A 23,610-nucleotide genomic window follows, 5' to 3' on the forward strand; every position below is an offset into this window, starting at 1 on the left:
CAACTTTAAAACAGGACTTAATCATTTTAGGTTCAAGAGCAATGATACTGGCTACTTCAAGAAGCAGATGGGATTTCGTTTTACCTGGACTTTCATAATCCTCAAATTTGTGAGGAGTTTGACAGCTAGGCAAAATAAAGTAAGTTTTGTAAATAGTCGTACAAACCCTATCATGAAGTAGCCAGTATCATTGTCTTTAAACATTAAAAAAAAATTAGTCGTGTATTCATTTATTCTCTTTATTTGTACGCCCCCAAAAAATGTAACTTTAGCAGCTAATTATGCAAAAAGTATGCAATGTATATTTTTCGTTACGTTAAAGTTAAGCCATTGAAAAAAATCTACAAATTTATCTGTGAAGAACGTAAAAATAAAATAATGGACTAAAATGTAAGATTGTGGACGCGCGGCTGTGGCGGCCGTACAGCCGCGCAGGAGTGAAGTCGCGGTCGTGTGCCGGCAGGTCGGAGGACCCGAGACGACGTACTTCAAGGGCCCGGAGCCGCTGGAGGGCAGCCGCAAGTTCCTGGCCATGAGGCTGTTCCCGTCGCACTTCAGCCGCGGCCAGCTGGCCCTGCGCTGCACGGCCTACATCGCCACCATGTACCGCCAGTCGGCGGAGGCGCGCTTCGGCGGCCGCGCCAGTGACCCGGTGCCCGAGAGAGGTCAGCGAGACTCCTTCCCCTCCTTCCCATTCTGACCCTTCTTCACCTCCTGCATCACCTTCCCCTCCTGCAACTCCTTCCCCTTCTGCAACCCCTTCCCCTCCTGCAACTCCTTCCCCTCCTGTAACTTCTTCACCTCCTGCAACACCTTCCCCTTCTGCAACCCCTGCCCTCCTGCAACTCCTTCCCCTCCTGCAACAACTTCCCTTCCTGTAACTCCTTTACCTCCTGAAACTCCTTCCCCTCCTGCAACTCCTTCCCTTCCTGTAACTTCTTCACCTCCTGCAACACCTTCCATCCTGCAACTCCTTCCCTTCCTGTAACTTCTTCACCTTTTGCAACTCCTTCCCCTCCTGCAACTCCTTCCCCTCCTGTAACTTCTTCACCTCCTGCAACACCTTCCCCTTCTGCAACCCCTGCCCTCCTGCAACTCCTTCCCCTCCTGCAACAACTTCCCTTCCTGTAACTCCTTTACCTCCTGAAACTCCTTCCCCTCCTGCAACTCCTTCCCTTCCTGTAACTTCTTCACCTCCTGCAACACCTTCCATCCTGCAACTCCTTCCCTTCCTGTAACTTCTTCACCTTTTGCAACTCCTTCCCCTCCTGCAACTCCTTCCCCTCCTGTAACTTCTTCACCTCCTGCAACACCTTCCCCTTCTGCAACCCCTGCCCTCCTGCAACTCCTTCCCCTCCTGCAACAACTTCCCTTCCTGTAACTCCTTTACCTCCTGAAACTCCTTCCCCTCCTGCAACTCCTTCCCTTCCTGTAACTTCTTCACCTCCTGCAACACCTTCCATCCTGCAACTCCTTCCCTTCCTGTAACTTCTTCACCTTTTGCAACTCCTTCCCCTCCTGCAACTCCTTCCCCTCCTGCAACACCTTCCCCTCCTGCACTCCTTCCCCTCCTGTAACTCTTCCATTCGTGTAACTCCTTCCCTTCCTGTAACTTCTTCACCTCCTGCAACTCCTTCCCCTCCTGCAAATCCTTCCCCTCCTGCAACACCTTCCCCTCCTGCAACACCTTCCCCTCCTGTAACTCCTTCACCTCCTGAAACTCCTTCCCCTCCTGCAACACCTTCCCCTCCTGCACTCCTTCCCCTCCTGCAACACCTTTCCTCCTGCAACTCCTTCCCCTCCTGCAACTCCTTCCCCTCCTGCAACACCTTCCCCTCCTGCACTCCTTCCCCTCCTGTAACTCCTTCACCTTCTGAAACTCCTTCCCCTCCTGCAACATCGTCCCCTCCGGCAACTCCTTCCCCTCCGGCAACTCCTTCCCCTCCTGAAACTCCTTCCCCTCCTTCCCCAGTTTTCATGTTTACTTCTTTTAACGAACAAACATCTTACTCTCTCTTTTAAGATTAGTTTAGATCAGCTTGTGGGTGCACCTTGAGGTAACTGTCAAATACGGGATGGTGCTTAAATCCAAGGTTATATATGGATGTGTATAGAATGCAAATAACCCCACTGTTATAGCAAATTTTAACTATATATAATTACTAGCTGAAGTGCCCGACGCTGTCCGGGATTTACACGACAGGTCTAGTCTGTAGGACGTACACTTGAAAGACGGGAATTTTTTTTTTTATATTTTAACGCCCCCGTAACCCGCCTTGGTAGCTTATTAAGTGAGTAAAGGAGACGCAGAAGGCAACAGTGCAGTAGCTGTTACCATGGAGACGATGAATGCGCGAACAATACAATAGCATAAAAATTTTTTTTGATCTTTAACGACCCAGCAACCCTCCTTGGGAGCTCAGTTTCGTAACATCCTTTCTTAGCGGATGTCTTACGTAGTGAAAGGAATACACCTGCCAAATTCCATGTCTGTGAGTCATTGAGTGTTATTTCGTTTCATACAAACACTACAACCCATGTTCACCACATTAGGAGTGGAATTTTAGAAAAATGCTCGTGAAATATTTCCTCCAAATTTCAAATCTCTAGGTCCACTGATTCAGGCTGTGCGTTGTCTGTCAGTCACGGTGGTGTTTTATAGGTGTGGAGATATCTGCGTCCGAGGCACAGAACGTTTGTTCTATGATAGGGCAGCTTTTATCCTAGTTTTTTGGCCGTTCCGTTTGACTCTTTTCGGTCCTACTTCGTGCGGGAAACAGCTTGTCTAGTTGGTTTCAAGCGTGGGAACAATAACTAACGAGATTTACTGTGTCTGTTGCAGTGACCTCGCCCAATAGGAGCCCTCCGTGCTCGACACCGCTGCCAGTTCTCCTGCTGCTGTTCGTCCTGTGTTGCCAGATTTCGAGATAGCGCCAAAACGTTCCCATCGCAGCGGCAGCACTTTGGCAACATAGCAGCAACTAGCGGCAATCTAAGTGAAGTGGCAACAGCATAAATGACGTCACGAACTCCCGATTATGTATAAAAAAAATATATGATTAACTAGTCATGGATTCTGACTCAAGTCAAATGCTGCCAAGTACAAAAACATTTGTTGAAAGAAGGGAATAAATGGGAAGGGGGCTGTAGATTATTGTTTTCGTTTGAAATGATTTCCAAAGAAAAACATTTAAAAGCATTGTTGAACGACACCGTGAATTGAGAGAAAGGAGTAAGATAATATGTGATTAATAATAATTATTGTTGAAAGAAATTTGTAGATGTTGGTTAAATATTTGAATATTAAGTGGAATGTACAGAACTGCCTTGAATTTAGAAATGTGAGATATATAGATGATAAATTTATAAGGAAAAAAATATGAATGAGCAATTTTCTTGTGTAAAAATGTTTACTTAAAATTCACATTTTTAATTACAGTATTGTAGATTTCTTATTGTAATATTGTTTTATAAATGAAATGGAGTTTATACCAATACTGGTAAAATAATTATTTAAATGTTTTTTTTTAATGCCTTGGTTAAAATATTGGATTTAAAAAAAAACTACGTGAAAAAAAAATGATTTCAACATTTCAAGTAAGTAAAAGGTGCGTTAAAATAATTTATTTAATATTCGTTACCTCATGTACAACATTTCACCCTACCAACCCATTGTTTGATTACCGATTTTTTAATTATATGTAAGGAGTTTTATCTATTTAAACTAATTTGTTAAGAAGTGTGACAATCTTTCAGATTTAAAATCACCTTACCAAGCATGACTTTAATGGAATATTTTCTAGCACCGATGATAATTTTATCCGAGATATACTGGGAGTTAAGACATTATCACATTCTGCCCAACTTCACAGACATTAGTATAGTTATCAATGTTTTCTGCCGTTAGTGGCACTCTCTGTAATGTGTTGTCAAATGTCATTATTCGCCAATCATAACTGCATGTTTTGTCTACGCGAGCATCAGGTACATGTGTATTACTTGTTCCAATTTCAACTGTTTAATGTATTTCTTTCACTCGTTAATACAAATCCAAGACAAAATGTGTGTATGTAACTGATATTTAATAATCCTATCGTTTTATAATAATAGGTATTTTATAAATATTTATTTATGGAAAAGGTTTGCTTAGGATAAGAAATATAAAAAGTTGCTTATATTTATCGCCATAAATTGTGAGATATTTATTTACATAAATTTTATCTCTTGCATTCCTTCTTTACGATGACTGTAAAAGATCTCGTAAAATAATGAACGTCCATAGATGTTATTTTTCTTGTCCAGCAAATATGAAATACATGAACAAAAAACAATAACATAAATGGGGTACACCTCTCTTCTTAATTACTTAGCTCTTGCTATAAGAACTCCTGGTTTTAAAGTTCTGGAATTTGTTGGAAAGTGCTAGCTTTGAAACAATTGCAGTGAGGATTCGTATTTGTGAGTGTTCGTGTTACCATGTATATAAGGGTCATAAATTTGTTCCCTTGTCAAAATGTAGCTAATTATACTTTTAACGGGTTTGTTTAACATTTATATGAACATGCTAGATACAATTTATTAAAATCAAAATCTTGTAATAAAAACTGTCAGTAAATATATTTTATTGTAGAATATTTTCTTCTATTTTTGTAGAAAAATATTGTTTTTTGAATTGAAGATGTGTTATTAAATAAAACTCACTGCAACATGAAATCTCAGTTCAAAAATAATTTTTATAATTTGATTTACACAAACAGATTAGGTTACTGCATTTGTGTACCACATTTGTATTTTATTTAATATGAAGTTTTATATAGTACGTCACACAACATCAAGTATACATAATTGAATTAAAGTTGAAATAAGTTCCAAAATATATATTTTGATATTTAAAGTATTTTTGGTTGATTTAGAACTAGTTGAGTTACAAACAACAAAATTTCAAGCTCATTACGTTCCCTAATATTTCGTAAAAACAGACATCGATACTTTACTTTCACCATTTAATATATTCTTAATTTACATACATAATGAGTCCGAATTCCAACTATAAAATTCAGCTGAAGGTTAATTATGACGAAATAAGAAGTAAGCATCTATAAGACTTATGATATAAAGTGCTTTCCAAGGCTGGTATAGCCTACGTCTTAAAGTAAGTTAGGACTTAAAAATATTTTTACTGTAACATAGTACACTAAGCGTTTGGATTATGTTTAATTGAATGATGGTATACAACCACCGCAAAATTATTTTATGGAAATAATTGGGAATAACACGTTTATTTTCCAGATAATTTAGCGACGTGTTACTTACTGCACCTAGTTATTTCAATTTTACTACAGCGATAAAATTCGCAGTGTAGATAATTAAATTATTTATTGTATAACTTCATTCAATTAAACATAATCCAGGAGTTCAGTGTTTCATCTTAAATACTTTGTTATTATTTATAATAAAAATGTTGTTCAGCCCCAACTTCAGAGACATGTACCAGACTGGGAAACATTTTAGCCTTAAGGTTTTCCAACTTATTTAGTCGTGATGAACCTGCATCTTAAGTTTGTCGGTCGAATTCAGACGCACACTGTATATTCAATGGTTTCAGTGACTAACCTAATGCTCACGTTTCACATGATGAGGAGAAAAGTATCTTACCCTCCTATTTCCAAGAAAATATTTTTATTGTCAGATTATTATAGCTAATATTTTTAACTGGCACCTAGCAACACATGCATGAAACATTATGTATTACTTTTGATGGACTCCAAAGCAAATTTCAATCTAAATTACCCTGTCTGAAATAGTTTATCATAAAAAATTGTACTCAACTAAATTTATATAATTATTGTATAAATGTCCAGCTGTGATGAAAGTAAGAAAAGGCAAAGGTGTAAATGAAGCTACTTTAGTTGTTTTTTTCTTGTTTTCCGTATTAATGAAGACTTGCTGGCCCACCACTTTTTTACGTCAAACTGAATTATTGTGAACACAGTTATGTAATTATTTATGAACTATACTTATTTGTTTGAAACTGAATCTACCAAATATAACTAGCAGTTATAATAATACGTATTTAAACAAGGTTTTAAATGATATAACTATTTTTTTTTAACTAGGTGTCAACTTACAGTAAATTCAAGCTAATCTGAACTTTCTGAATTCAATCAACTTTCTTGACAGTAGTACTTGTCAAAAATTGCACACAATTAAACCCGCACTTGGCCTGTCTTACACATGGTTAACTGACAGCATATCAAGACAAGCAATAATTGACAACTGTTCAGATCAGTTGGAACAGACCAAAGATGTATGCATGAGAACCAGATGGCAAATATGCAAATACTTTCACTAATATGCTCCCTTATTTCATTAAGATTATTTTCAATGTATTTTTTTTAATTAGCACGTACAAATTTCTGTGCCTGGAAGTCAAACGAGCCAAATTCCTAATTAGGCGATATTTGTTTTATTTCCCCGCCTACCTGGGCACACATACTGTGTGCAGAGCTTCAGAAGAAACAACGTGATTTAAACACTGCTTGAGATATTCGAGTGAGTTCTATTTACGAAAAAAATTTAAGAACAAACCAAAGGCAATGAGTAGTTTTTTTTTTCGTATTTCGTTTTTAAACTGTATTTTTAGGAAATTGAAAATGGCTAAAACGCGTTTTTTTTTCCAGAATAGATTTTAGACATGAAACGCCCGGGACAGATTCTTGAAATAACTCAAGGGATTTGCATTGCATCTTTCTCTTCATTTCTCCTCCTTATAATGTTAAGGTTACCGCTCATATTTCATAGTTACCCCATGCACGGCGAGAGCACTGCGCGCCATTTCAAAGCCTGGCGCTTAGAGGCGATACCGCGCTAGTAGGACCAGCTAGCGTCGCATCTATCATCCCGCCTCACTAACACACGTACACCCCTGACTAGGCGAGCCTCAAAGTTTTGTTTCATGTCAAACCACGATATAGTAGTAACTGACACAAAAAAAATTATTTTACATTTAGTGAGAGTCATAATAGTATAAGTACAAAGTTTTAGTCCAGCAAGACAAATGTTAAGTCCAGTTACAATGTTATGTATCTGTGGCTATTGGAAAATTTCGCCGTGTACATGAATTAATTCCTTCTTGCTGGCCACACGTATTTGGAGGGATGGAAAACTCAATATGATTTAGAGTTTTTTTTCTTTCCTGTAAAGTTGCTAAATTATGGCTCAGGTTCGTTTCGTTGTTAGATACAGAATACAGGCTTGCTCAGTAAACGCCTAGCATTCTAAATGCGAAAAGATTTCGAAACCAGCTGCGTGTTAAAAAACTTCAGCATCGCCTGTTGTTTGTTGATTTTCTTTCAGTTTAAATGCTCCTGTTTGACACTAGAGCCCTTACCGTGATCAAATAGGTGCACTGGACCCCTGTTATGTGGAAAGCCATATCGTCAAGTTACACAAGATATGGTATATTACGCTTAGCTTAATCAACTTACAACAAAATAAAAAAATGTAAACACATGTAATTCACCTGGTTCGAACTCACAGTTTTAAAGGGGTAGTGTTAAAAATATTTTTTTTTATTTTTTATAATGTGTGTTGAATGTGATTTTAAATAAATTCATAAAATAACCATATTTTATTATTTATAAATGTTTTTTTGTTAAACAAATCTGTATTTAATGTTTTTATGAGCTTGATGACAAATTTATTTGTCAATCATGACATATACTGAAATCATGAATTAATGATGAGATATACAGTTTTGGATTGACCGGGCGTATGTAGCCTTCGTCTTGAAACTCTTTATCATTCATTAAATCTTTAAAAATAAGGTTTTGCTCAAGCCATAGAAACCTGAGTGTTTCAGGGTTTTGAGAAATTAATTTGTGTAGATTTTAATAATACTTTAGTATATTAATGATATACTAAAAATAAAGGGTTTGAAGACGAAGGCTACACACGACCGGTTAATCCAAAACTGCATACCACATGATTTCATGCTTTCAGTAGTCTACATGCTACAATCCGACATAAAAAATTTGCCTTTATGTTCATAAATACATTTAAATAAGTATCTGTTTAGTATAAAATACTTTTTTATAAAAATAAATAAGGTTAAATAATGAATATACTAAAAAAATTTAAGAAAACACGAAATATTAGAAACAAAATACTTTATGATACCACCCCTTCAAGAAAGTGCGTTACTCCTAAGTACACTGTAAACTCAGTTAAAAAACTTAAAGAAAAATTACTAAAAAAACTTAGCTTGTGTTAATTTAGTATCTACGAGATTTTTGTAACTGCTGCAAATTACCATGCAGACTCGCTGTATTTTTGTATTCACTCTATGGATAAGACAATATTTGTTATTCCACTTAGCTTAGAAGTGCGCGAGAGAGCTATTTTCTTTGCGAGAGAATTTCTCGCATTCCACAACAAACAATCTCAAGAGCAGAAGCGGGTTGTTCAACAGCAGAATTATCTCTTTCCACGGGTGCCCTCCCCCTTTCTCCATAAACTCTCCTTCTTTCGTCTTCGTCTTACGCTAATCTGACTGCGACAAAAACGGCAAGAAGAGAGTAGAAGAAAAAATAAAAGCAGCTGCAATACGCTGTAAGCACCAATAAAAGTTCTTTTTGCCAAGTAAAATTCAACTGATAAAAGCATTATATGAGATTTGGGGGAGGGGGAATGTTTAAAAGTTGCATGATAGATTTTTTTGTTTCTATGTCAAGGTCGCATTTTTTTTTTACATTCTAGGGACTTAAGGTGGACTCTCAATGATCTGTCATGTCCATCCGTTATCCGTCTGTCTGCCATATGTTTGTCCGTCACAAACCGAGCGATTCACAATCATATTCACAATCATCAGCACGTCCGTCGTAATATTTTTTTTCCACTTACATGGAGCCGACTGACTAGGAGGCTAAAATATTTTTTTGAGAAAATTCATCCTGGAAAGTTTTATTATTTTTACGAGCATGTGCGCTAGCACTTTTAAACCATTAAACTATTTTTTTTCGCTCTAATATTTATTTAAATATATTTTCAAGTTACAGTACGTTATTAACAATTAAACTTTTTTTTTCCCTCGGTCAATTTTTGTTTCAAACATCAAACGCAAGTCAAAAACTTAATATAGAAGCAGCTAAACAAATTAACAAACTTAAAAAAAAACTTTTAACATGAAGTCAGACATTTTTGTGGCTATAATTTCATCCGTCCGTAGAAAGTTAAAGCCTGGTATGGTTTTGACGGACGGATGGATGACATTTTCCGGACCAGCTGATTGGCTGCAGGTCTCGTGATTCACGGACGGACGGGTGACGGACGGATGCGACGGAGCTTTGCTGAGTCCAGGATTATAACTGTATAACTGGTGAAGGGTGGCCAACGTGAGCTGGGTTCGAACCACACTGGACAATCCATACCAATCGCGACCAAGCGGAGAAGCTACAACTTCACTTTTCACCGTCAAATCAAACGCAGAGCAGAACTCCAGTGGCGAATACGGGACCTTTATTTTGGCACGAAAAAAAGGGGTAGTAGGCCTACAAACATATTGAAAAAAAATAATTAATATTTCGACGAACAATGAGTTTGTACTATTACATTATTACTCTCAGCATGCATCACTTCATTTGCAGTTTGTAGTTACCCCGAATAATACAATAACACACCGCCTTCACCCAAAATACATTTTTTTAATGTTTAAACATCTTAGACCTCGGTGTACGGCATTTGGTAAAAGTATTTCGTGAATGGAACGGAAACGTAAGTCGATTGTGTAAACATGGTGTTACCATCTGTGGAAGTCAGAGATCTCGAAAATATGGCGGACCTTCGTGATTCATCCGTATATATCTTTTTCGTAAACATCGCAGAATTTACACCGCATAAGGATATTGAAAAATAAAATAATATAACAGTACAACAGTAGTATATAATAGCCGGTCCTGAAACTGGCTTCTGGCTGTGGAGCGTGTGGAGCTGCACGCTCGAAAAAATGTCACGTTCCGGAGGCCATATTTGATGAGCGTAACGGGACACAACGTAACGGGACATAATGTAACGGGACAAGTAGATCACGGCAGCCATCTTGGATCCGCCATCTTGGATCCGCCATTTTGGATGTCGTCATTTTGTTTTCTCGAACTTTCCGGCATTGTGTTGTCCGCCATATTGGATGATGACGTCACCGTTGCAATTTCCGTTACGGCCGCCATCTTTAACTTTTTTATTTATCCGATTTTAATGAAATTTTTTTTAAATTTATAAAAAAAATTAAATTAATAAAATTTTAATATATTTTTTTTTAAAAATTGAACTTTTTAGACACGGAGTTCGGAGTCCTCGGTTCGAACCCGACGAGGTCAAAAAATTAAAAATGGCGACCGATCCTTCCCCCTGTGGTGGCTGCTGACAGACTGCCCCCCACCACTTTTTTCAAAGCATATATAACATCATCTAGTATGACGTCATGTCCGCCATCTTGTCTTCGATGTTGGAAACCATCATCATTGTATCGGCGGCGAGAGTGCACCGACGCCATGTTAGTTTAATTCTTACCCGCTAGAGTGCAGTAATCATTTATTATTGCTGTGACACCCGCCATCTTGAAATTTGGCCGCCATCTTGAAAATCCGTAATTTTAATGCTAGAGATTCGGGGAAAAGTTCAAAATTCATCAAAAAATTAACTTAATAGAATTCTGATTGAATAGATCGACTAAGGTCATTGGTTCGATCCCTGGCCGATACAAAACAACTTTAATTTAAAAAATACCACAAAAGTGACAGGATTGAGAAAATAAAAAACACCGCAAGTACTTTTAAAAACTTTTATTACATAAATTCAATACACTACTACAAGTACAAAAAATAATACACAGACATAGAACTAAAGTCTTGTGGATTTCTCGATGTCTGCATCTGCCACCCACGAATTAAAGCGAGGTGGAAAGCCCCACCACTTGACGTAGGACAGTCCGTTTCTTCGTTTTATAATCTTCTCCACCAAGTACATATCAGGATACAACGTAGGCTGAATCTCTTCGGCATAGAAGCCGCCACGGATAGGTTTGTGGTCCAAATCTTCGAGGTAGTAGGTCCTAGGCTCTGATTCACGAACATGTGTCACACGGAAAAGTTCGGGACTCCAGTTCGCAGTGAAACCTTTCTCGAAGATACCTTTCTGCTTGGAGATTCGCACAATGTCACCGACGTTAGCTTTACGCTTTCATGGATCTCTCTTCTTCATGTTGGAAAACACTGTTCGAAGCAGGCGATTGTCCCTTACGTCCTTTGGCTTCATTTTCGTGGTAGAATGCATCGTGGAATTATACTCGTTTATTAGTTTCGGCAAGATGTCAAGCCACTTGTAATTTCCGTTAGCCGTGAACTGCCGCCACATCTTGGATCGCAAAGTTCTGTTAAACCTTTCGACAACGGAGGCTTTGACGTTACTAAATGTAGAGTAGCGTTTGATGCCATACTTCTTCATCAAAGCCTTGAAGGATGCATTGTAGAATTCTTTCCCGACGTCCGTTTGCAGGTGCGACGGTACACGTCCATCACGCAAAATATTGTTCATGGCCTTGGCTACTTCAGTTGCAGTCTTTGATTTGACAGGTCTAGCCCAAGCGAACTTGCTATAAACATCGATGACTGTCAACATGTACTTGAAACCTTTATTCAATCGGGAATACGGTATCATCTCAACAAGGTCCGCCTGGAATAAATCATCAATTCCACGAACGATGACTTTGCGACGAAGGTATTTTCGTCTAGCAGGAGCATGAAGTTCGTGAGCGATTCCGGTTCGACTCATTGTATGTACCCGGCTTCCCTCAGTTCTTCAAGTATGGAGACTATTTCGTTGATGTGCGAATAGTTTCCTACGCTAAGCGAAGCATGTAGAATTCTAAGGCGATCAACTAATTCATTAGGATCGTCCCAATATACATAGTCAAATATCTGACCACTTTCTAGCTTTTTTAAACCTTCGCCATGTATTGTTAGTTCACTGAAGAGATTAGCGAGAATGTCGATTTTTTCATGATCTACGTCTTTATATACACCACTATCTGGATCGTTATCGCGAAAATGTGCATTGGTTAGCTCTAGCAGTTTTTTGTACTCTTGTAAGTCTTTGTGAGAATATCCTTTAGGCTCCCTGCGAAACAGCAATTCGTACAGACCCGGAGTCCCGCGCGTTTTGAACTCTTCTACGCGAACGATATTTCCTGGTAGAAAGTCTATTTCTTTAGCACCGAGGAACCACTTATTATGTTTTCTGTACACTCCGTAGGTCGTGTCATTATTCCGACTCGTAAACGATATCAGGTATGGTCGGACCATTGCATTCACTTGATGTCCCTTTTTCGGTATTTTTTTCTTGTGCATGGTCTCTGTACTTGTTAAGTCTTCTTCTTCTCGATCTGGTTCATACTTTCTCTTCTTTACTGTTGGCATTTCATCTTCAACTTCTGTCTTCACAATGATAGCTGGTTCTTCCTTGTTTTTAAGTTCGTCGAGGCGACTAGTGATTGGTTTAAATATTTCCTCATTTTCCATCTCACGTGCAAGTCTGGTTCGTCTAGCAAGTAAATATTTTTCACGAACAGACTGTATAGCTCGATGAAGGTCACTGGCCAGGTCCGACATTGTACTGGCTGAAAACTTATTGCAAGACCTCCTTATATACTTTTTTATTCCTTCGCAGAAACTTCTTTCTTGTGTGTGGCAAAATCTGAATTTGTTGACAAGTGAGATAGTGATGCTTTCAGACTACTTTGAAAAGTCCTCAAATCGTCACGTCTTTGTGCATTCGATACTTCGATCATGTCGCGAATGCGAGAATCCGAGGCTTCCACACGTTGGTCGATGGCAACGAGATACTCTATTATTTCGTTTTTCACACTTTCTACTTTTTGAGACAGTAGCGAAATATATTTGCGGATATCAGAGTCGGGGCATACAGTATGTCTGCTGCTACGACCGAATTTCGAAATGCTATGACTCATGTTTGACGATAAACTGATCGAAACCTCGTCTGTACCTACCCTTATATAGAGGCCAGTCCTTTACGATGACTATGAATCCGTGCTCGTCTTTCCAACACAAGGAACACATGTCTTTGAATTCCTGAAACGACATGTCGGTGTTTACGTGGTCGTCGTAGGCGTGACGTAAATTAAGTTCGTCCATGCGAAAAAGCACTATAACATTCGCATTATCTCGTAGGAGATGTTTGGGTATTCTACTGTACGTCTGACACAGGTATACGCAGTCTACCTTGGCGTGCCTGCCCATGGAAAAGTACTCTTGTATAATGCCCTGCTTCTCGCACATTACATCGTCGAACACAAACACGTAATTAGGCTTTGCTTCGTCGGTAGACACCACATCGGTATTATCGCTAAACGGAAAATACTCCAGTCCTTCCACCGAGCGTAGAACAGTTGCTAGGCGCTGGTACTTTGGCTGTTGCAACGACTTGGAATACAAGTAAACGTTCTCGAACCGAAGACCGTTTGGCTCCTCCAGTAAACTCAGTAGAACGCACGTCTTGCCACAGTTTGACGGTCCCGCCATTATGCATCGTACAGCAGAAGGCAACAGTAAGCCATGTCGCGATTCGCGACCGATAGTTTCATCGTTTTGCGTAATGCGCACGGGCAAACAAACATCTTGCTTGACGACCTGCATTGTACTAAATAAATTGTATAAAATCAAACACATTTATACTTTCTGGTCAGTTGCGCGTAATGACTCGAAGAGGTAAGAACAAAAAACACAGTGGTGCAGGACTCGTGAACTCGCTGATAAACAATCTGCCATTCGAGCTACACATTCCCGGATACAGATTTTGCGGCCCCGGCACTAAACTAGCGAAAAGGTTAGCTCGCGGTGACGTGGGCATTAATTCTCTCGACGATCAGTGCAAGCAGCACGATATTGCCTACTCGCTCAGCAAGGATCTGGAATCCAGGCACCGGGCCGACGAGATATTGGCACAGGAAGCTGAAGAAATAAGTAAATCGACGCACGCGGGTCTAGGAGAAAAAATCGCGGCCTGGGGCGTATCTAAAATCATGAAGGCAAAGACGAAATTAGGACTGGGTGCTCGTCAAGCCAGCTCCATCAAGTCAAAGACTAACTCACGCAAGACCAAACGCAAGACTGGAGCAGGCATACAAAAAGTCAAGCAAAAATTACAGACTCTCGACAAGAAGATTATAGGAGGATTTCTTCCTTTGCTTTTGCCTGCATTGGGTGCTCTCGGCGGTCTCATCGGTGCAACGAGCGGTATAGTGCGGGCAGTCAACACTTCGAAGAATGAGCGAAAGCAGTTAAAAGAAGCACAGCGACATAATGCAAGCATGGAAGCCATTGCCATGGGTAAAAAAAGCGGCGCAGGACTGTACTTACGTCCTCACAAATCAGGTCGAGGCATGAAAAAGAAACGAAAATCCTAAGTTCTCTGCCGAAACGACCGCTCACCAACGTAGATTTAATAAAGTACGCACGCAAATTGAAAATACCAAATTTCTGCGGCGTGTTTATGCGAGACACTTTACCCAGCAAACCAAAAACCAACGAACGCGCCATAATTAATTTAGACACGACTGCAGGTCGCGGCACGCACTGGGTAGCGTATATAGTCTGGAAAAAAAGCTACTTACTACGACAGTTTCGGTAATTTGAGACCTCCGCCTGAACTTAGGCGGTACCTGGGCCAGGCCACTACACTGTTCTACAATTACGAAACGGAACAGAGGCCTAATCAAACAAACTGCGGACACTTGTGTCTTCGCTTTTTAACTAAAAAAATAATTTAGCTGACAAATAAAAATTACTACTTAAAGGCTGTGCAGTGATGATAATTTATTAGTCATGTCGATAACACTTACCTTGACAGGTCACGCATCTGAGCTGCGGGCGGTTCATTTCCCGCCTCTGGATTTAGACGGAGAATGGTGTATCGGACTCGTAGATTTTCAAACGTATAATGCCATACCGAATATCGACGAAGAAAACTGCAAGATCTGCTTCCTGAAAAGCGATGGGACCGCTCATGAAATACAGTTACCTGTTGGATCTTACGAAATTGACGACATTGCAAATTACATCAGGGATATGTTACCGCAGGATGTAGACTTTCAACTGCGTGGAAATCCAAACACTCAAAAAAGCATTCTAACATGCAGTGAAATTGTCGACTTTACGAAACCTGGGACCATAGGTTCGATGTTAGGATTCGAATCAAAGGTGTATGATGCAGGAAGAACGTACGAATCTACGCGTGCAGTAAACATTTTGCCTGTGAATGTCATAAGAATAAACTGTAATTTGGCAAGTGGAACGTATCTAAACGGAAGACTAAGCAACATGCTGCACGAATTTTCGCCGACGGTCCCGCCAGGATATAAACTGGTCGAAGTACCGCAAAGTATCATTTACGTTCCAGTCGTCGTGAAGTGCGCACACGAAGTCGTCGTCAGAATCGTTGACCAGCGAGGACGATTGGTGAATTTTCAAGACGAAGAAATTACATTACGGCTGCACTTGAAGCGATGGGCATAAAGTTCGTAACACCGAACAGTTATAAAAGAAGTCGTATTGACGTGAATAAGAACAGTTCTCTACCAGACATCGGTGCATTAACACCTGACAACATCAAGTATCTTCTTAGTATTGGACAAGTGCCGAATAAATATGGAAGACGAAATCCTCAACGTGGAAGATCCGGTCATTTTTGATGACAGCATTACGAAAATGGAATTGCACGAGTACCAGCCTTTCCTGCTCGGACCGTACGCACTTCCATCGGAAGTACGCATTGCTGTACAGCACCAAGATATTTGTACTTTACCTTCACAGTCATTTCTACGTATAAGAGGCATGCTTACAAAAGCGGATGGTACGCATCCGACAACGACGTCAATATCCTGCAATGGTATTCTTCACCTCATCGAGCGCGTTACATATGTACTCAATGGCGTCGAGGTAGACCAGACGAGAGATGTAGGCATAACATCTGCTATGAAAAATTACCTTTCGCTCACGCCAAATGAACTGACTGCTGCAAAGATGGCCGGTTGGGCTCTCGAGGATGAATATAAGCTTCCGGTTTATGCCGAAGGAAAGTTCGAAGTTTGTGTTCCTCTGTCCATGCTTCTTGGATTCGCTGAGGACTACAGGCATATAATCATTAATTCGAAACAAGAGCTCGTACTGCTTCTAGCCAACACGCACATTAATGCAATTGTCGTCGCTGCAGAAAACCCTCAAGATGTCTCGCTAACACTACAGTCTATCGAGTGGATGCTGCCCCACATCCAAGTGAGCACCGTTGAACGAGTCAAGATGTTGAAGAACATAGAAAATGGCAAGAACTTCGATGTGCCATTCCGATCCTGGAGCCTGGAAACTTATCCTGGCTTGCCTCATAGTCAGCGTATCAATTGGATAGTAAAGTCCAGCTTCGCTACGGAAAAACCAAGATACATCATCGTCGGGCTTCAGACCGGAAGACAGCTCAATGCAGGAGTAAGTCGTTCCTTATTCGATAACTGTCAATTACGTAATGTAAAAATATTTTTAAACAGCGAAAGTTATCCGTACGTTGATATGAACATGGACTTTGAAAGTGGAAGATTTCTTCTCGCATATCAAATGTATGCCAAGTTTCAGCAAGCTTACTATGGGCGGAGACAGTCGCCGATACTGAGTCCCGACAGTTTCAAGAACAAGGCTCCGTTAATGGTGTTTGACGTTTCCAAACAGGATGATCGATTAAATTCAAACATCATCGACTGTAGGATCGAGATTTCGACTAGCGGAAATATTCCACCAAACACTTATGCTTTTTGTCTGATACTTCACGATCGGCTTGCATCATACAATTGTCGAGACAAACTTGTGAAAATTCTGACTTAAATTCTGTTTCGTTTGCGATAATAATTCAGTTACAATCGAGCATTGCTAGCGACAAGATGTACTGCAACCTGCAAGGTTTCCAGAGTCAAAACGGCTTTGTTCTCAAAGAAATTGCCGTCACCTCCGGAGACAAGACTCGAACCCGCAGCTTCCGACCTCCGTATCCTTGGAAACTACTAGACGAAAAAAGTAAACGTTCGAACGAATGGCTATGCAAATATTATCACGGACTAGAGTGGGACGAAGGAAAAATCCCATACCACCAAGTGAAAAACACACTTCAAGATTTACTAGTTCAAAACGAAACAATATACGTTGCCGGACCTGAACAGAAAAAATGGCTACGAGATCTGTGTAATGACGGAGCAGTTGAAATTGAAGACCTACAGACCGACTATGGCTGTCCTTCCCTGCGCAAGCTTAGTGCAATATACGATGTGCAGCCAAGTGACAAGTTTGAACGTGTCTGTGCCTGTACAAACTCGCAGTTAATGCAGAAATGGCACACACAGTGTTAGTAGGAGTCTGCATATATAAATGTCGTACCTACGTACGTGTCTTCAGTTGACGTTCGACCTGCAAGAAGATGTTTACGTTTCATCCTGCTAACGTGTACGTGAGCGCAAGACCTAGCTTCAGCAGTGTCGAGTACAGCTACTGGGATTCCGGGTATCTACGTACATATACAGAAACCTGTGATGGAGGCGCTCAGCATTGGCGGTTTGCGCACTTTCCTGTGTCCTACGAACCAACCCAGCAGCTATTAGACTGTTGCGAACCTGGAAACTGTGCCGTCTATCACATGAGACCACACACAATCCTTCCTGCTAGCATCGATGAGGTAGTCGCCTCGTCTGCACGTGTAACACCAAACATGAGCGTGTTGCAACCTGTTGCTACCTGTGATGCTTCTACGCAGACGTCCAAACGGTGTGCGTCTCGTCGTCGCAGTTCAGGCAGTGAATCTGTCCCAACTAGCACTGCAGTAGAGCCAAGGCGCAGACGTGGTCACAGACGTCACCGACCATGTCTTGTCGGAGTTGACGACGTCGCAGAAGATGACCAGCTGGAAACCTGTGTTCCTGATCCCGTGGCCTGCGAACCAGTTGGAACCGGAGTCGACGAGTCAGTTCGAGCGGCATTAAAGACTTTGCTTGTGAAAATGCTTGATTCCTTAACCTAATGTGTATTTGTGTAATTTTTTTATAAATAAATGTGTAAAACCTGAACTTGTGTTTGTTTTTTATTTCTACAATTTTTAGGTACCCAATAAAAATTAATTTTAAATACAGACAATATTTTGACTAATGTAGTATTCCAGTAGACTGCGGGTATATAAGCGAAGTTCAGACGAGTGGAGCCTCAGTATACCTCTGGCCGCGGTGCAGTACGGACCTGCTCTCTTCAGTAAATTTCGTAGTTACTGCTCCAATGTCGACCGGGATAGACTGTTTACCGTCAGCAGCGGGGACCTCGATGTCAGCAATGATGATGGAGTCGGAGATTCCGATACCGACTGCAGAGGAGACCACGGCAGCGGAGAGCTCAATGCCTGCGTTGTCGACAGCTGCGGAGATCTCGATACCGACTGCAGAGGAGACTTCAATTAATGAAGAGCGTACTTCGAATCAGTGCAAATACTGTGTCGCATCATTTACTAGAACTTCAAGCGCTCGCAGACATGAAAGAAGCAGTTGTCCGAATAATTTACTGAAACGAATACAATTTCAGTGCAATAAGTGTAATAAACTAATTTCACGCCTCGACAGCTTACATCGTCATTATATAAAATGCTCCGAGACAGTTAAGTGCAAGTATAATGAACATGGTTATTGTTTTGACTCATGTGTTGTACCAGCTGATGAGAATATATATAAGTGAGACCCTGGTGATATGAACATTTAGTCCGTCTCCGGCTGCGGTGATGAACGCATCGGGTAGTCAGCCTTGAATAATAGACCAGTATCTAGCTGTTCTTGAGACCTCGATGGCGTCTTTACCAGTATCAACACCGACCTGGATCGAAGGTCTACCATCATCAGTGCAGACCACGATGACTACGTCGTCTACAGCTACACCTGCTCTCTCCGCACAGCAGGAGATTTCGACTCCTGCAACATCTTCTGCAGAGCAGACCTCAACGGCTTCAGAAGTTAACATGACAGCAGTGTTACAATGGTTGTCAACAGTTCCAGTGTCATTGATAAAGGAAGGAGCATCCAACAGTGTTCCATCGCCCAACTGTACGTACTGTGACAAGATCAAAAACTTGAAATTACGTGATTATGTAATACACAATTGTAATAATAATTCTGAACGCATTAAATATCAGTGCAACAGGTGTTTAAGCAAGTTTAAACGTTATGGAAGATTAAAACGTCACCTCAGGAATTGTGATAGACTGTCTGTACATTCATCAGAATCAAGCTGTATATTTTGTAACAAAACATTAGCAAATATTCAAATTGCAAAACGACACGAAATATATCACTGTCCTTTTAATGAAGTCGATAATTCGGTTTTGTGTGAAAATTGTGGTGTACCATTATGTCGACCTGATAGACTGAATAGACATTTACGAACATGTAAAGGACTTAGTCCATACAATAAGAAGACTGTTTGAATCGAGAAATCCACAAGACTTTAGTTCTATGTCTGTGTATTATTTTTTGTACTTGTAGTAGTGTATTGAATTTATGTAATAAAAGTTTTTAAAAGTACTTGCGGTGTTTTTTATTTTCTCAATCCTGTCACTTTTGTGGTATTTTTTAAATTAAAGTTGTTTTGTATCGGCCAGGGATCGAACCAATGACCTTAGTCGATCTATTCAATCAGAATTCTATTAAGTTAATTTTTTGATGAATTTTGAACTTTTCCCCGAATCTCTAGCATTAAAATTACGGATTTTCAAGATGGCGGCCAAATTTCAAGATGGCGGGTGTCACAGCAATAATAAATGATTACTGCACTCTAGCGGGTAAGAATTAAACTAACATGGCGTCGGTGCACTCTCGCCGCCGATACAATGATGATGGTTTCCAACAACGAAGACAAGATGGCGGACATGACGTCATACTAGATGATGTTATATATGCTTTGAAAAAAGTGGTGGGGGGCAGTCTGTCAGCAGCCACCACAGGGGGAAGGATCGGTCGCCATTTTTAATTTTTTGACCTCGTCGGGTTCGAACCGAGGACTCCGAACTCCGTGTCTAAAAAGTTCAATTTTTAAAAAAAATATATTAAAATTTTATTAATTTAATTTTTTTTATAAATTTAAAAAAAATTTCATTAAAATCGGATAAATAAAAAAGTTAAAGATGGCGGCCGTAACGGAAATTGCAACGGTGACGTCATCATCCAATATGGCGGACAACACAATGCCGGAAAGTTCGAGAAAACAAAATGACGACATCCAAAATGGCGGATCCAAGATGGCGGATCCAAGATGGCTGCCGTGATCTACTTGTCCCGTTACATTATGTCCCGTTACGTTGTGTCCCGTTACGCTCATCAAATATGGCCTCCGGAACGTGACATTTTTTCGAGCGTGCAGCTCCACACGCTCCACAGCCAGAAGCCAGTTTCAGGACCGGCTATTATATACTACTTACAACTATCCTTTAATACTTTATAATTTAATGTATAGTCATAAAAAATGATGACAACTTCAAAAATACATTAAAATGCTGGCATTACAATTATGAAATCCTTAATTAACATTTAAATGTAGAGATAGCGTAGCGTTCATCATACTGTACAGAAACGATACTTACATTGTTAGCGTGCATAGGCCTATATTCGATGCCATGTCAAATATAATAATTTAATGATAAAATATTCACTGTTAAATCTTAAGTGTTTAAACAGCTCAATATGGTTCAAAATTGTTTATAGGAATTATTTACCGAATGATTTCGTCTAAGCCAAAACAAATGTACATTCAATTAAAGTACTGCACAGCTTGTTAAAATTCACTTTCGCTATGTGAACTTTAATTCGCGCCACCCGCCACAGACGGCAGCACTGTGGTTACACATTTCCGTCCCGTGCGAATTTCGTTCCGTCCACGAAATTACTCCAACCAAATGCCGTATACCGAGAGCTAAAATATTATCTTTGAAAGATTTGTGCAATGGGAGTGCATGACTTGATGTAAGCTTTTGGACATACGCCATTGCTTAGCACATGTATCTATGTAGAAGAAAACTACAAAAAAACACAAATGACAAAAAACACAAATTAAGCAAAAAATTGCTGTTGTCAGTATTGTGTGGCGTTAAATCCTGACAACAGAATTTTTTTTGCTTGATTTGTGTTTTTTGTCATTTGTGTTTTTTTGTAGTTTTCTTCTACAGACATACCTGTGCTAAGCAATGGCGTATGTCCAAAAGCTTACATCAAGTCACCGAGAGCTAAAACGTTACACATCAAAAACGTTTAACGTTAAAAAATATATCTGTGCATGGTTAACCTAGATAACAAAAGAGAATGACTGGAAAAAAAAGTCCCTATCGAACTTAAAATTAGGATTTCGCTTAGCAGATTTTGCGTGGCCGTCTCAAACTTGGGTTTGTGAAGCTTCGTGCAATAAGTTTTAAACTTCGTGGATGTTTTATGGGATTCTCTCCGAGAAAGCGGAAGCACTAAGGTGCAGCTGGATCCACCATCATGCCCATGGTGGTAAGGGAGAAAATGAGGTGGGGAGTGGAGGAGAGACATAAAAGGACGTGGTGCGCGAACGTTTTCAAGAGAGTCGCGCATCCCCCCTCCCCTTTCCCAACCCCTTTTCGCCATGCGCCGTCGTCTTCAAGAGGTTACAAATCCTTGCAGTCAGCAGATGTTGGAGATTCTCCGGAGATCAATAGCCCGCGAGTGCCTCACGCTCAACCCCCATTTTCTCCCCTCTCCTAATCCTTTAATAACCCCTTCAACAAACCGGCTTCCGCACTTTCGTGTGTGGGGTGGGTGCGAGCATGTAATTTTCGCGAAAAAAAAAAAAAAGATTTCGAAACTAGCTGAGATTTAAAACACTTCAGCGTATTTTTTTTTTTTTTATAAAATTCCTTGTAAAATCAGGTCCCAAGCCAGGGATTGGTAATTTTTCAAGTCTTTGTCGCTTTCATTGGAGCAGTTTATTTAGATATTTAAAATTCAATAATCGACGTAGCTTCTCCGGCAGCGAATTCTAGCGGCGAGTGCGGAAACTACGCTTGATTCGCGTCCAGAAATGTAGTTGAAAACAATATTTGCAAATATATATCAGGCTCGACATTATTTTAAAGAATTGAACCTTAATTTTCTTGTCCGAGTTTCGTATTATTGTAAGAGTATTTACAACATGAGAACACGCGAATATGTTCGTTACCGAGGTTAGATGTTACTCATCTCTGTGGAGTACTGAAAGATTAGCTCGCGGTTTTTTTTTACTAATTTATTATTCTTATAAAAAAAATAGTGAATTGGAACGTTAACTTGTAATAATTACTCAGATGTGGAAACACAGGTTATGATCATTTGTTGAAGAACCGTGACATAAATAGCCAGTAAAAAATTATCAGTGTTCTTCATAATAAAACAATGTTTAGTGTTTTATCATCGATATTTAAATTACCAAATTTTTTTTAATTCGTAATGTACCTACCCACAGAAACAAATCGTCCAGAATATGTAGAATGCTTAAGTTTTAGGCATGGAAAAAATTCTTGCAAACACTCAACGGATTTGAATTATATATTTAACTTTATTTCTCCGCCATATAATGTTATATTCACCTATAGAATCTCACAGTTTCGCTATGCACGGCTAGAATACTGCGCGCCAGTCCAAAGCCTTGCGCTTAGAGGCTACACCAAGCTAGAAGAACGAGCGAGCGTTACTTATATCCCGCCTCACTTCAAAAATACACCCATGACTATAGGCCACCAGCACTCCTGCACCAGTGCAGTTTATTTGCATATTATGTCCTAAAAGTTCAATTTCTAACAAAACCATAACATCGTAACCTATTACTAGGGACCGGAAAAATTCGCGGGTTCAATGACCTCCAGGATGAACTCCATAGTTCTACGTACACTCGGTCAAATATCACCCACTCATTGGCTGCTGTCTTGTGAGACGTCCCAACGTAGCAGCCTGTGATTCGATAAAGCTTTGGTCGGGTGTTTCTCATTGGCCCAACGTCATCCAGGTGAGTTGAGAGCCAATAGCAAAGGCAGCACTGAGGTATAACTATTTGTATTTTAGCCTATCGCGAAATGAATTCGCGAATTTTTCCGGTCTCTACCTATTACAAATTTATTACTAATGAATTTAGTCTGCGTAATGTTAGCCTAAGTACACATCTTTGACTAAGCCAGTTACAATGTAATGTACTCAGTCCTGCCACAAGCACATGTAGGTTTATGGAAAATATAAAATATTTAAGAGGCCATTTTTATTTTTCGCTCTCGTTTAAAGTTTCCCAAATGTAAGTCGGACTCGTATGGTTCGGAAGTAGATAACGCAGAAGTTATAATTTTAATTAAACACCTACCATTTCAAGTTCAAATAAATAGACAGTTACGGAATAGATTGCATCATAAAATAAATCCTTAGTCAACACATCGAAATGGCTTCATAAATATAATCACACCACACCTGTGCTCTGCACACAGCAAACCGCATCTCGC

General features: G+C 40.0%; 1 protein-coding gene across 1 annotated transcript in view; it reads left to right on the forward strand.

Moving 5' to 3' along the window:
• LOC134542935 (uncharacterized) overlaps positions 1-4,713 on the forward strand; it is a 335,320-nt gene extending 330,607 nt beyond the window's left edge. Inside the window, exons 5-6 of the mRNA XM_063387545.1 lie at positions 464-665; positions 2,843-4,713. Of these exons, the coding sequence (XP_063243615.1) occupies positions 464-665; positions 2,843-2,931 (291 nt within the window). The 3' untranslated portion in view covers positions 2,932-4,713. The remainder of the gene's footprint in view (positions 1-463; positions 666-2,842) is intronic.
• Positions 4,714-23,610: the final 18,897 nt, after the last annotated feature.

This window comes from Bacillus rossius (genome assembly GCF_032445375.1).
Source record: "Bacillus rossius redtenbacheri isolate Brsri chromosome 9 unlocalized genomic scaffold, Brsri_v3 Brsri_v3_scf9_2, whole genome shotgun sequence".
Lineage (NCBI taxonomy): Eukaryota > Metazoa > Arthropoda > Insecta > Phasmatodea > Bacillidae > Bacillus > Bacillus rossius.